Source organism: Haliotis rubra, unplaced genomic scaffold (genome assembly GCF_003918875.1).
Source record: "Haliotis rubra isolate DU_JTF1 unplaced genomic scaffold, ASM391887v1 Scf315, whole genome shotgun sequence".
NCBI lineage: Eukaryota > Metazoa > Mollusca > Gastropoda > Lepetellida > Haliotidae > Haliotis > Haliotis rubra.
The window spans coordinates 194,620-209,340 of record NW_025766986.1 but is presented as its reverse complement, the minus strand read 5'-3'; the positions used below and the strand labels follow the sequence as shown (position 1 = coordinate 209,340).

Genomic DNA, 14,721 nt, shown 5'->3' with positions numbered 1-14,721 from the left:
TTGTCATGTCAATTGGATAACCCTAAGGACCCAGTGGCGCTATGGTTTAATACCAGCACTCCCCTTGTCTCCAACCTGGATAACCTAAAGTAACAGGCACTATGGTCTAATACTGGCACTCCCCTTGTCTCTGGATAACCCAACCTGGATAATACTGGCACTCCCCTTGTCTGGATAACCCAAACTGGGATAGGCACTGGATACAGGCACCAAATGGTCTAATACTGGCACCCCCCTTGTCTCCAACCTGGATAACCCAAAGTAACAGGCACTATGGTCTAATACTGGCACTCCCCTTGTCTCCAACCTGGATAACCCAAAGTAACAGGCACTATGGTCTAATACTGGCACTCCCCTTGTCTCCAACCTGGATAGCAGAACTCCTCACTTCTACAAACCTTGATAACCTGATATATTTTGTTTTACATAACACCTGAATACATTTGGTTCTACATTAATATAAAAGGAAACATATCCAGAAAGGTTTTAATAAAACTTACCTTTTATCCTGTATTCGTAACGTTCCTGATTTTTCTTTTAAAGGATGTCCATCTTTGAACCACTGAAATTTGGGGTTTGGCTTTGCTTTTGCTGAACATTTTAACCGTAATGTGTCTCCTTCTTCAATACGTCGATTTCTTATTTTTCTTATTGCAGGTGCTTTTGCTGCAAATAAAGAGACATAGAATTAATGAAAATTGTAAAATATATATCTATCAAATATTTAATAATGATGGTCATTGTCTCAAACAAAAGGTCATAATTTTCTTGCCTAAAATGTCAGAAGATCTTTAGAGGGCCATAACTCTGATGGAGTGAGGAGTGAGTGAGTATGGTATTACACTGCTTTTAGCAATAATCCAGCAACATCACGGCGGGGGACACCACAAATGGGCTTCACACATTATACCCATGTGGGGAATCGAACCCGGGCCTTCGGCGTGACGAGAGAACACTTTAACCACTGGGCTACTCCACCGCTCCTAACTCTGATGGAGTCAACCTGAGTTGAACAAAGTAAGTTGCTACTGGTTGTTGACATACAGGTATTAGAGTAAATCTAAGTGACCCAGAAATTCTTTCGTAGCAGGCATATAATGTTCATGGGTAAATCAGTCCCCAGCAATCTGTTTTTGTTGAAAAGACAGCTTGGAGGAGAATGGGTGAGATTGCATTGCGTGACCTGGTTGTGTGTCAATGCATCCCAGTGGCAGAGATAATTGCATATCATATCAACCATGGGTTAAGGTAGCCTCCGTTGATAACCTACAAGTTGTAGCAACAGTTGGCAATATTGCTGAATACACAGAAGCAGTGTCAAGGGTCTACAGGTTACTCTGAATATATATAATTATTTAATTTGAAACAAGAATATTTCTTGATTGAATGGCATTCTAGAAGTTAGTAAGTGGATTGGAAAACATAAAAGTTTACAGCTAATAAACTGTTTATGGCAGCGGATACATTTCCGTGGAGATTCTTACACCATTCTCGAGGTGGAACAAACTCTTGCATCAGAACAGCCCGAAAACCTTTACCAAAATGTTACCAATTCAATCAAATAGTTGTTTAGCTGTATCTTTACACAAGAAAATTTGATATTACTCTTTTTCCTTTTTGCATAGATCATTGGAGCGGTGGGGTGGACTAATGGTTAAAAGTGTCAATGTCTGAAGCCCATTTTTGGTGTCCCTTGCTGTGATATTGCTGGAATATTGTTAAAAGCGGTGTAAAAACATATTTGCCCGCTTGATGCATAGCTGACTGCACATTATAGAAATGGCCATCTGCAGACACCTGTGACAAGATTGCTAAGTAGTATTACACACTATACACAGCACTAACACATGCAGTTCACAGCATGAAAAACCAAACAGGTGCTTTACGTATAACACCCTTGTGTGGATAGAGTCCCATTGTTCTGATTTACAAACTACCACACTAACTGTTAAGCTACTTATATATCACATTATATATATATATATATATATAAGATGTAATTTTTAAGAATGAAGTACATTGTACTAACATATAATTCTGCTGTACATAGTTAATCGGCAACATCCATGTGTTCTATAATTGAAACTGACAACCATTGTTACAAGTGATAATACATTTCTCTGGCTCATCATCCGACTCAAATTGACACCATTTTTTACCAAAGGAGAAGCATTTGCAAATAATCGATAAAAACCTTTTGCTGGCTTCCAGTGTCACTCATGCAATAAGAAACGCCAAGCCAACAATCAGGTCACAGGCTAAATCAATATCAGTTATGATACATTCTTTGGGTGGCATTGACTGTTCACCCTTCTGCACTGTTCTCTATGAGATCAATGTCTACTAACAGACCTGAATCTCCAGGAATCATAAGGAACAAATGAGCAACTGTTCTTCAAGGAGGTGATTGATCTCCTAACAGATCTCAAACCCTGGGATTCCTATATTCTTCATGGAGGTCATTGATCTCCTAACAGATCTCAAACCCTGGGATTTCTATATTCTTCAAGGAGGTTATTGATCTCCTAACAGATCTCAAACCCTGGGATTCCTATATTCTTCAAGTAGGTCATTGATCTCCTAACAGATCTCAAACCCTGGGATTCCTATAAAAGAAGAGGCAAGCTGTTCTTCAAGGAGGTCATTGATCTCTTAAAAGATCTCAAACCCTGGGATTCCTATAGAAGAAGAGGCAAGCTGTTCTTCAAGGAGGTTATTGATCTTCTAAAAGATCTCAAACCCTGGGATTCCTATAGACAAAGAGGCCAGCTGTTCTTCAAGTAGGTTATTGATCTCATAACAGATCTCAAACCCTGGGATTCCTACAGAAGAAGAGGCCAGCTGTTCTTCAAGGAGGTTATTGATCTCCTAACAGATCTCAAACCCTGGGATTCCTATAGAAGAAGAGGCAAGCTGTTCTTCAAGGGGGTTATTGATCTTCTAAAAGATCTCAAAACCCTGGGATTCCTATAGAAGAAGAGGTCGGCTGTTCTTCAAGGAGGCCATTGATCTCCTAACAGATCTCAAACCCTGGGATTCCTACAGAAGAAGAGGCCAGCTGTTCTTCAAGGAGGTTATTGATCTTCTAACAGATCTCAAACCCTGGGATTCCTATAGAAGAAGAGGCAAGCTGTTCTTCAAGGAGGTTATTGATCTCCTAACAGATCTCAAACCCTGGGATTCCTATAGCCAAAGAGGCCAGCTTTCTTCAAGGAGGTTATTGATCTCCTAAAAGATCTCAAACCCTGGGATTCCTATAGACAAAGAGGCCAGCTGTTCTTCAAGGAGGTTATTGATCTCCTAACAGATCTCAAACCCTGGGATTCCTATAGACAAAGAGGCCAGCTTTTCTTCAAGGAGGTTATTGATCTTCTAACAGATCTCAAACCCTGGGATTCCTATAGACAAAGAGGACAGCTGTTCTTCAAGGAGGTCACCGGTATCCTAACACAGATCTCAAACCTTGCAACTCCAACAAAAAAGCCAACTGTTCTTTAAGGAGGTCATCAATCTCCTAACACAGATCTCAATCCCACAGATTCTAATGGAAGCAGACAGCAACTGTCCTTCAAGGAGGTCACTGGTCTCCTAACACTGAGCTCAATATCAAGGATTCTTATGCAAGAAGCGAGGAAAAAATGTGTTGACAGTCCAATTACCAAATCACGTCTTTAATGATTTATCGGGACTTAGGAGTCAACCAAATTCAGAGAACAAATACAATTACAAAAACAGCTTGCCTAATGACAGGAAATGTACAGCCATGTTATTAGATCAATATAACCATTTCAAGTCTAATCCTAGAAATAAATCCTTACAAGGTCAGCAGGGTTTTTTATTTCGCAATCTGATATGAAGACATTTCTTAACATTTTGTTGAAAGGAACATTAATCTTTCAGCATTGTTATCCTGGCTTATCAAGAGCTCAAGCCATATGTCATACACGATTACAGTATTGATGTACAATCTGACTGGATCAAGACGTAACTGTATCCATATTCTGATCACTACTGGAACTCTTGGCAGATAACATGTGTAGACATTTGCTATCAGAGACTTGCCACAGGAGATGTGTTCATACTGAGTGCTTGATTTCATGCACCATGTCTCAATTCTCTGAGTGGGGTGTTGGTACTGTTCTATTAGTTCCTTGTCTTAGCATCCCTTCACCAGAACTTGTGAACACAAAAGTATTGTTCAACTGTGATATATGACTTTTTGGTCAGTAAACAAAGAAAACCTCAGTGGACTCTAAAAAGTTTGGGCATCAAATGACCACATTGATCATCCCAAGAAAAAAAGCTTACTCAATCAAGTTGAAGGAAAAGAAAAACCACATCGTTTGGAACACTTTGTCTTGAGAACAAATTTGAACAACAACCTCACACACACACGATCTTAACTCAAAAGATTAATTGCATTTCAACTCCTAAAGTGATTGTGTGATTTTAGGCCATTTTGATGTTCACCCACACTGGCTCTGTGGAATCAGCAAACATGGAAACTGTTAGTCTTTAAGAGTGAGTGAGTGAGTTTAGTTTTACATGCACTCGGCAATATTCCAGCTATATAACGGCGGTCTGTAAATAATCAAGTCTGGACCAGACAATCCAGTGATCAATAGCATGAGCATCGATCTGCGCAATTGGGAACCGATGACATGTGTCAACCAAGTCAGCGAGCCTGACCACCCGATCCCGTTAGTCGCCTCTTACGACAGGCATGGGTTACTGAAGATCAATATTCTAATCCAATGCTCAAATAATCCCCCAAAATCCAATTGGTATAAACACATATTCATTCAGTTGCCAAATAAAAGGCACGAAAATACACTGAAATTGAAAAATGTTCCTATGTTCTTTCGGCAGGAAAGTCCCAGAAACATCAATTCCAAAGGACACAGGAAAGGGCATCAAAACGTGTACCATTTCTGGAACTGAACCCAAGATCTTCATCCAGATTATGAAGAGCAAGCAAAAAAGCCTCATCCACTGTGTAACCTTACCACATCGTACCCCATCTTCCTCAACCTCCTACAGACACTTCAACAAGTAAATTGCCAGACGATCAATATCCTTCATGTAATGGAACTACCCCTCTTCTGAAACAGCCCATCAAATGGCATCTACATCATCTGCATCTCACTATTTACATGATTAACCGTCAATGGGAATCAATGATGCTGGGTGACATACCCCTGCAGAAGAAATCCCCTAGAATAAGAAAAAGTCTTATCTATAGAAAAACATTTCCTTTTTCTCGCAAAAATGCGTTCAGCCATATTGAGTACAGTTTACCGAACATACTTTCAAAGTCTCCAGCATGTCTTACTGTCAATTCCCCATAGCCAGCTTTCCGATATGTGTGCGTATGATTCAATACGGCAAAATTAGCCTTGGTCCATTTGGTCAAGTTTGATAAGCGGGATCTGCTTCTTATCGTCTTTTCCCAGTCGACAAGAGCACAGCGGCTTAGTGAGATCCAGCATGGTAAAGTCAGCTCCGTGATCCCCTGTGGTCAACTCAGGCTATTGAAATGTGGTAACATCAGTCATTACATACATGACTAAAATACATTGCTCAATACGATCTTTCAAGGACAAATTAGCCGTCTATCCCCATCGGGTTCAAGTTAATCAGTGGCATCGTGTAGTAGAACATGTGCATCTCCCAACGGACCTACATTAGTATCCTGAACTTGGTCAATGTCAAACTTAACCTTTATCTGGTTTGCCTCCATTTTGTTTCTGACTTGTGGTAGGAAAACCCATCTGACCCAATTTGATTGCAAAATGTAATAAAATGTTGTCAAGGTTATATGAAATAATTTCATCAAATGAATAATTAGCCACAGATTTTTAAAGATTTTTGGTAAAATAAAAATATCCCTAATTGGAATATCTTGTTAAAGATTGTAATCAATGCCCGATAAACTTTTTAACTCACCCGGATATTAAATCAGGTCCATGACCTTGTGATTCTGATCAATGTGAACAAAGGAATTTATTTGCCGTGTGAACTCAAACATTTTTCTTGCAAGCCGTAAAATCTCACAGATCAAAGGGCATCGCTAGTAAAGCATGTAAAAATCGTTTCTTGTATATTGTTTTCTCAAAAGTCATAACTTAATGTTACATGTGCTCTGCTGCACATAATCCTCTTTGTTATATCCCATGATAATTTTCTAGTACAACCTTAAAGCTCAATAATTAATGGCACAATGCCATGACCCAAGTCCAAAAAAATAAGAATAAAAGGTTCAATATATGGTAATATTTCACTAGGGACATGTTTTGGAAGTACTTTCTAACCTAAATGATATGGTGGATGGCCTAGTGGTTAAAGGGTTTCCTGTTCACACCGAAAGGCCTGGGTTTGATTTCCCAGTGGGAAAATTGTGTGAAACCTTAAAATGGTGTAAAATACCTTCACTCACACTCAAACCCCCTCTCCACTGAACAAATCTTGGACAAGACTTTAACCCTGCCACTTCGATAATTCTTAAAACACTCAGAAGAAATATTGACATGGTAACTATCCATCACTTCTTCAAACCACGCCACACAATCATGGTAACTTGGTCAATGTAAGAATGTAGGTCAACTGACAAGGGACAAGCTTGGTCAGGTACACTCACAATGATCATGGCCAGTGGCTATTTCCAAGATGTCCATAGGTGCCTCTTGGTACTCACATCAAAGACATTCCGATAAAAAAAAGACAAAGAATAACACGACATAACGTTTATCTTTTCTATGGCATATTTGTTCAAAGAGTTAATGCAGATGTATTCTATTTTTTGCCTCTTGCAAAAACCTTTGAAAAAAGAATGAGTAATTGAAGAAATCTTCAAGGAGCCTGAAAAGTCATTCTGGAAAATCATCTGTCTGTGAATCAATAACGAACAGTCAAGTTATTTTGGTAGATCTAGATGTGACGTTCAATATACTTGACTGACTGTTATATTTGTCATAACATCTCTCTGTCAAACAGGTAGACAATGTCTCAAGTGACTCATTTTACTTCTACACTGACAATGGCAAAATGTTGCATTGGTAAATACAAAACTACGACCAAAAATGTATTTATTAAATATATATATTTACCTCTGAATTAAACTATTTCATAAAACTCTACATCATTATGACTTACAAAATGCTCACACATGGGTTGTTGAAAACCACTGTCAAATTCACAGTGGTGTTAGCAATTTATGTCGAGACATATTATAGTCTCTTTGCAGTGAAAACGTACCGGTGAATTTCACTTTAAACAAAAATGTAAATCGAATACAGTGAAATTAAGATTGCGAATCCTCATAATTTTACTTTGCCAATTTACAAATTAAATCTTAGATTTTTATTTTTTTAAGATTGCATAGTTTTCACCGCAAACAGACTATAATATCCGTTGCTGCTTGTTTGTTGTCATTATACCACTCCAGATCAATTCCATTCCAGATAGTTCAGCTATCTGTACAAAGTCAAATCTGGAGCAGACAATCCAGTGATTGACATCATGAGCATCCGCTACACGATAAGGACACAAAGACATTAACCATATCAGCAAGCAATTATCACCAAAGTGACACAAATGGATGGTTGTGTTTGAGGAAATTGCCAGTGATAAATATTTCTGTCTCACATGCATGAGTCAGAACAGGAGACATAGATTCGGGTGATTCCATGTGTTTCAGAATCACGGAACATATTTTTCCATTTCCATCAGTTTGCAAATGTCCTCATTACAATATCATTAGCTACTAAAGGTATAATAATACCATCATTTATGATTGATCAGCCTTAAGATCAAATATTCCAATGGCGCCTTGGGGAAACTATTTTTCATGGTAATTGCTAGAAATTGTCAATCTATACCTCTGAAGTGAACTATTTTATAAAACTATACATCATTATGACTTACAAAATGCTCATTTGTTTATTCCTTTATGGATCTGTCTAGTGTCAGTTCGCCTGCATCATTGATTATCCATTATTTGAAAAATATTCAATGAATATGTTATATGATTAATCATGGCACCTTTCTTTTGAGTGTCAGTACTTCTCTGACTCAATGCTGGTAAAAGCAGTTCATTCCATTGAACCATACTGCTCATCGACGAAGTGAATTATCATTGATGTCAAAATTCCATATCCTTCCTTGCCAATCATTTTTCATGTCCAATGTCATTTTTTGATATCCCTGATTGTCAAAACAAAATATCTTTTATGGTACCTCCATTTTATTTTATCGCCAAATCAAATTCCTCCATGTGTAATAAGTGGCCTCTGAGCTACCCACAGCGTGACCTGTGCTATTGACGACTTGACCTCATCTATTGACCACTCCAACTCTTCAATCACCACATTACTCAGACCCCAATATTGTTGATATCAGTTCAATGGTCAGTAGCCAATCTTGACCACTAGTTGTGATTCCCTGGTCACCATCCAGCTTCCTTCTACCCCCTTCAATGTCAAGGACGTCTGCTAAGGTTAATCCGGCCATCTTCAACATAGAGACTATAAACATGACTTCTAAATTCAAAATCCTTTAAGATAAGGCGAACTTCGGTATTTGACTCCTTGGCACTTCCTAACATCGATGGAGTGTTTCCTTTTGTAGGGCAACTGTAATATATTTCCATTTATATTGGCACCTAAAGTGTTCCATATATGGCATTGAAACATATATTTACCATTGAGTCACAAAGCACAAATATAGATGTGTATGTGCCCATGGAAATTAGATCATGCCAAACTATATTGCTAGTAGTAAGAAAGTATACATGAATTTGTAAAATAGATTGCAAAAAATATTACAAATTATTATGCAAGCATATTTTTCCGGCTACCTGATTGGTCTAGAGGTGGTCACGTGACCGTCGACAGAAAAGCATATTGACTCCAACCCAGGTCCGACCAAAAGTCATATTGACCTGAGTTACTATGACGTCAAACTATGATGTCATTCACGTCAAGTTATGATGTCATTTTATTGTTTACATGTCACTGTATTGTTGACATTACGTTATTGGTTTCTAGTGAAAATAAAATTACTTTTCTTGACTAAATCGACATGTTTTGGATTTTAGAAGCTTTTTTTCGGTAATTACATAATAAAACAATTATAGGCTGGCGAATTCGGTCAATACCTGTTTTTATGGACCCGTGAAAAGCAATATTGACCGAGGACTTCTTCGTCCTTGGTCAATATTGCTTTTCGCGGGTCCATAAAAACAGGTATTGACCTCATCACCAGTCTATAATTGTATAATGTTACATGATTTCATACAGTCTCCGCAACATCATAAACTTAAGATGTACACAACTATAATACCATACCTAATACGTAACTATTGAATAACCAAATCTTGTATGCTTCATTACCCAACATCAAACATGGAGACAGAATTTCTTCTGACTGGCAATATATTATTTTGGTCAAGCCCTGAACAGGGAGAATGTTAATTCAACAAGGATATATAAGCAGTTGTGATTTTGATAGTTTTCCATTCTTATGTTCATGACCTGGGCCTCCTTTCACAAAGCACTAAGGTGATCGTAAGCCACTAAGGTAACCTTAGTGCAATGTTAAAGAATGGGAGTTAAGGTTAACCTTAGTAAAGGATGCTTCGTGAAAGGAGCCCATGGAGCTTTAGGGCTCAAAGAACTAAAGCCATTTTAACAGTACCATCGGCACTAAAATACAAGGAATCCTCAACCCTGAATGGTTTCTCTCATGGACCTAAGGCTCACACTGTGAAGGCTGCCAGAGTCATCGCTTCATATATTACTGATATTTATTTGTTTCTTACCACATGAATCTCTTGATCGAAAGGTCATGAATAAACATGATATCTTAATGGTAATCTGTCCTCAGCTTCTCATCTAAAACAAATATATACTGATTCTATTTGCTAATCTTGCTCCTCCGAGGATTATTTGAGGACACCATCAGACTTATGCTACTTTCACACAGTGCTCGAGAAATATGGTGATTAGAAATAACTGTACAAAATATTATAGTGCTTTATTTGCATTGAAGACAATCATGTGTTCTGTTTGGAAGTTCATCAGTTTGATGCCGACTCGTCACGCCGAAGAATTCATGAGGGCACAATGTATGAAGTGGTCTGGTGTTGATATTGCTGGAATATTGCTTTACATACTCACTCACTCACTGTTTGTAAGTTCATCAGTTTGATGCCAACAAGAATTCATGACACTATATGTGGTCCTTGACATATAATAATGCATTTTCTTTACTAAGGCTTTTGTATTTTCAGCTTGTTTGCAAATATTTTTCTTCTAGCATGGACAAGCACATAGTCAGTAGAATGAGCAAAGAAAAAACTTTATCTGGCATTATTGTGAAATGTGAGGTGAGGCAGGGTGAAGCAAGGTGCGGTTAGGTGAGGTGAAATGAAGTGGGGTGAGTGAGTGAGTGAGTATTGTTTTACACCGCTCTTTCAGAAATATTGCAACAATATCACGACAGGGGACACCAGGAATGGGCTTCACACAATTGTACCCATGTGAGGAAACAAACCTGGGTCTTCAGTGTGACGAGCAGACACTTTAACCATTAGGCAACCTTAATGAAAAACTAAACTAATGTAAAACAAAACTCACACTCACTCAAACCTTTCCACCCAATCCATTAATTTGCATCTTACGACCACCACAGGTTGCTAGGAACAGTTCTGACCTGTCAGCCCCATGGGACTCATCTCAACTCAGGACAGGGTAATAATGATAGATGTTGATTGTCTTTCTTAAGTCTGTTAGGGTGATAATATAATCGGAGATTATCATGATAGCTTCATTCCCAATCTATTCAAAACTGTTCTAGTGAAATAAACGATTTTCAGCATCAGTGGACACTGCTGTACAGTAGGCTTGTGGATTAGTAACGTGGCCTCCATTCAAACTGACAGAGCATTACAGGAACATGGCCTGATAGATTGCGGATGTATTCTATATCTGCCAGATCCGTTAACGTTGCAGTCAAGGCGTGCGTTATCATTGTGAGTTATAATTCAAGAAATACTGCCAATTTATTTCAAGAATTCTTGGTTTAGAAAATAGTTTTTGTTCCAAGTTTTACTTTTGTTGACATTTTATTTTATTTCCCATGTGTTATTTAAATAATGAACGAAAGGTCATTTTGGGCAAGAAATCTGGCAGTGAAATCAGCCTGTTTGTTCATCTTTGAAACCGTCTGTGCACATCAGGAATGGTTTGACCAATAGCATTTTATTCTGTTTACAAGAATGACAGACATTTATTTATGACTCTCAATCGTCTCGTGTATTTTATACTTCACCCAGTCTGTTATCTGTATGCTATTGATTTGAAATATCATCCGAGAATTCTCTACTGACATTTTGATGATGATGAAATTTTCTGTTACGATAACTTGACGTCAGATGATGGGACCAGCCAATAATGCCTGAGAAACCAATAACTTGGGGATGATTGAATCATCACAAAGATATTCAGTATTGTGAGACAGCAGTGTTCAATAGAACATCACAAGGGCAACAGACATTCAGGACAAGAACATTCAACATCCATATTTTGTGGTTTCCACTCATGTACATATCCTTTGTGCTCACCATTTAAATAAACGAGTCAATAAAACAAAATATGAGTGTGTTTATGCATGTTGATAAAATGGATTATGTCAAAATTTATGTTTTGGTCACATTTTCTCAAATTGGGATGAGTCCTCAGGACGATATCACATAGTTTTGAAATATTTTCGCATAAGGCCATTGGTTGAACTCTACTATATAAAACAACTTGTAACATGTTATGGAATATTTATATCGTTTCTTGACATACTTGTGGTTATGAAGTGATTTATCACACATGTATTTGATAAACTCACACATCAGTGAGGCTCTTGTGACCTTTACCTTCTGAATGTTAAAACATAGATTAGCTGGGAGATAAAAATTGTGTCGGTCTTCAAAGACAACTTGGTTCTATCTGGGGTGCTAAAATGATAAAAGTTCTTAAAAAAGAAATGTTTATGCATCTTTATAAAAACATGCACATCGTTCATTACATATGGACTGATATTTTCACATCTCAGTCTGACCTTGAAGATGCTATATTCCGAACAACTTAACTCAGAAGTTAGAGATGAGATAAATATTTTTCGGCTCTATTTGTGAACTGGACGATAAGTCTAGCAGTTTATATATAGCAGCAAGTTGTAGAAAGATGACTTCTCAGATAAAAGCGTAGGAAGTTCTGAGACTTTAGTCGAATGAATGAGTGAGTGTGACTTTGGTTTCAACACAGCCGTCCTTTAACTGCAGCAGTTGAAATACCTGCCTACCTAACCGCCTGGGACGGGTTATTTTCAACAGCAACTGCCAGATTCTCAAATTCACCTGCCCGATGGGTCAGGTTAAAATTTAGACATGTATATGATGATATTTTGAGGGATGAAAGTTTTGGTCAGAGCTGGCAAGTTATATATTTAACCAGCCCTTGGGTCTGGCTGAATTTTTTTTGAGTTTCATACCCTGTTAACAGTACTTCAGTTTTAATTCCATGACTCATGACAGCATGAAACCTACAATCACAGACATCACACTGACAAACCCAGGAACACAATCAGGGCGAATGTGAAGTTGGAAGACACAATCACAGGTTTCATACTGTTATAATTATGTTTCAGGCAGTCTAAGTAAACTTAAGCTCAGTATTATTCGTGACACTGCTATACTGAGTCTAACAAAACCTAGTAGAAGGAGTTGTCAGCTAACCTTTTGGACTGACCAATCAGAACACAGCTTACCAAATCGTGAAAGTTAACATTAGCACATACCGTTTAAACCTATACCTAAAAACTCGAACGATTCCAAATGCTATTATCTGCACGATCGCTTCCACGTGATACACACAATGAGTAAACAGTCGCTGAAAAAAGTGTTTTTGTCAATATTTTTGTCATCTTGCGAAATATACGCAAATAGTAACCATGTCATTAGAAACCCATAAGAGTATATACTGCAGGTCAAATATATGTGTTTTATGAGGATTTTCATTTGTTGATAGATCAGTGTCAGCGACCAGGGGAGAGAAAATCCAAAAAACGTTTTGTAAGTCCTGCCGAACCCAAACAAGTAGTCGTTGTCTGATTGCTTAATTCCGTTTGACTGTCTCGTGTTTGATTGGACGTTCATAGCTCGCTCAAAGGTTAGCAGACGCGACCTTGTTAGACTCAGTATAGCAGTATAACGAATAATACTGAGCCTAAGTTTACTGAGACTGTGTTTCAGGTGAACACAAATGGACGTGAGTGAGTGAGTGAGTGAGTGAGAATTCCCGCCATAACAAAGCTTGCCAACTTAATGTGGAAGGAAATCCAAAAGTGATACTGGTCTTAGACTGTTAATATTGCAGTGAAACTATGGGTATTGTGTTCACAAACTTATGAACAAAATTTGGGTGAAACAAGGGTTTATCACTCGATCATCAGACGGATAAAGCAAATAATGGAGTGCTGTATGACTCTTTCCCTTCAAAAAATGGGATCAAAGTGCAGATATTTCGAAACATTTGATACATTTTCCGACAGTCATCTAGACATCACTTCACATTTTTATCATGTATTATGCGATGGATTTATCTGACAAGGTATAAAAATCATATCACCCAAATTTTGAAAATGTGTCAGTTCTTGCCTATGTAAAATACAGCAGTCTGTAGAAGCTATATTAAACTGAACATGAAACGTGGGACATTTTTTTAACCACCAGGGGGCAGGAAGAACATTTTTAATTCTTGGAAATATTTATAAGTCAACATTTATTTAAGATGTAATCTTGATCAAACGTTTCAGAGCTGACATAATCATAACTAACATCTATTACAGATGTAATCACATTTTTTGTCATCCAAATAAAATCCGGTTCCGTGGACATCTTGGAACAAGTAGCCCCTGATCCCATAAACACTCGCTTCTCTACATAAATAAATTTTCATTCAGTACTTTGAACTACATATTTTTTTATCCGATATTACCAAAATCACTAATAGCAAAAATCTGTGTAAATTCACATATCTAATGAAGAACTCGTCGCCTCGGACCCGGTGCCAATTCACAGCAGTGTATCAAAATGTTATCTTAATCAGCGACAATTCCCCAACGAGGGTCCATCTGCACGCCACCACAACCATCTCCACAGAAGTCCCTAACAAAAACCACCTGTGAGGCTTCCCTGAATCAGTCTGCCGACCACGGTTTCTCTGAAGATGATACAACTCGCAGTGGTGAAACACATGGTGTTGATTTACCAATAAAAACACAGCGTGAAGCCTTTTCCATGAAGCGGGAAGCCGATAGGTGACTTAGCTGAGGCTGAGTTGAGGGCGTGGATTCCTACACCTTAACACTATCAGGTGACATATTCATCATTATCATATTACCAAGGACAAACTTCTTCTTAGTAGGTTCATTGAATCTTGCAGCAATCTTATTATTTGTTCTCAACAAGTAACTGAAAAAAAATTAAATTCTAAATGGAAACACTGACATTTGGGTTTATTTTATTTAAGGTTCAATAAATATTACAATTCATCTTTCAAGAATTTCTTAAATACATCTTATATCAAGTTTTTGAATGGCATTTAGACATGATACACATGAGGGAGACTATGTCGATGTCAATGTCTTTAATGCAAGGAGGGGTGGTGGGGT

The 14,721-nt window shown here is 37.9% G+C and overlaps 1 protein-coding gene across 5 annotated transcripts in view; it reads right to left on the bottom strand.

Moving 5' to 3' along the window:
• The window catches only part of LOC124283410 (pro-neuregulin-2, membrane-bound isoform-like), a 145,336-nt gene that overhangs the window by 50,270 nt on the left and 80,345 nt on the right, over nt 1–14,721 (bottom strand). For all 5 annotated transcript variants that reach the window (XM_046719465.1, XM_046719461.1, XM_046719462.1 and 2 more), the window contains exon 2: nt 501–666. In XM_046719465.1, the coding sequence (XP_046575421.1) occupies nt 501–666 (166 nt within the window). The remainder of the gene's footprint in view (nt 1–500; nt 667–14,721) is intronic.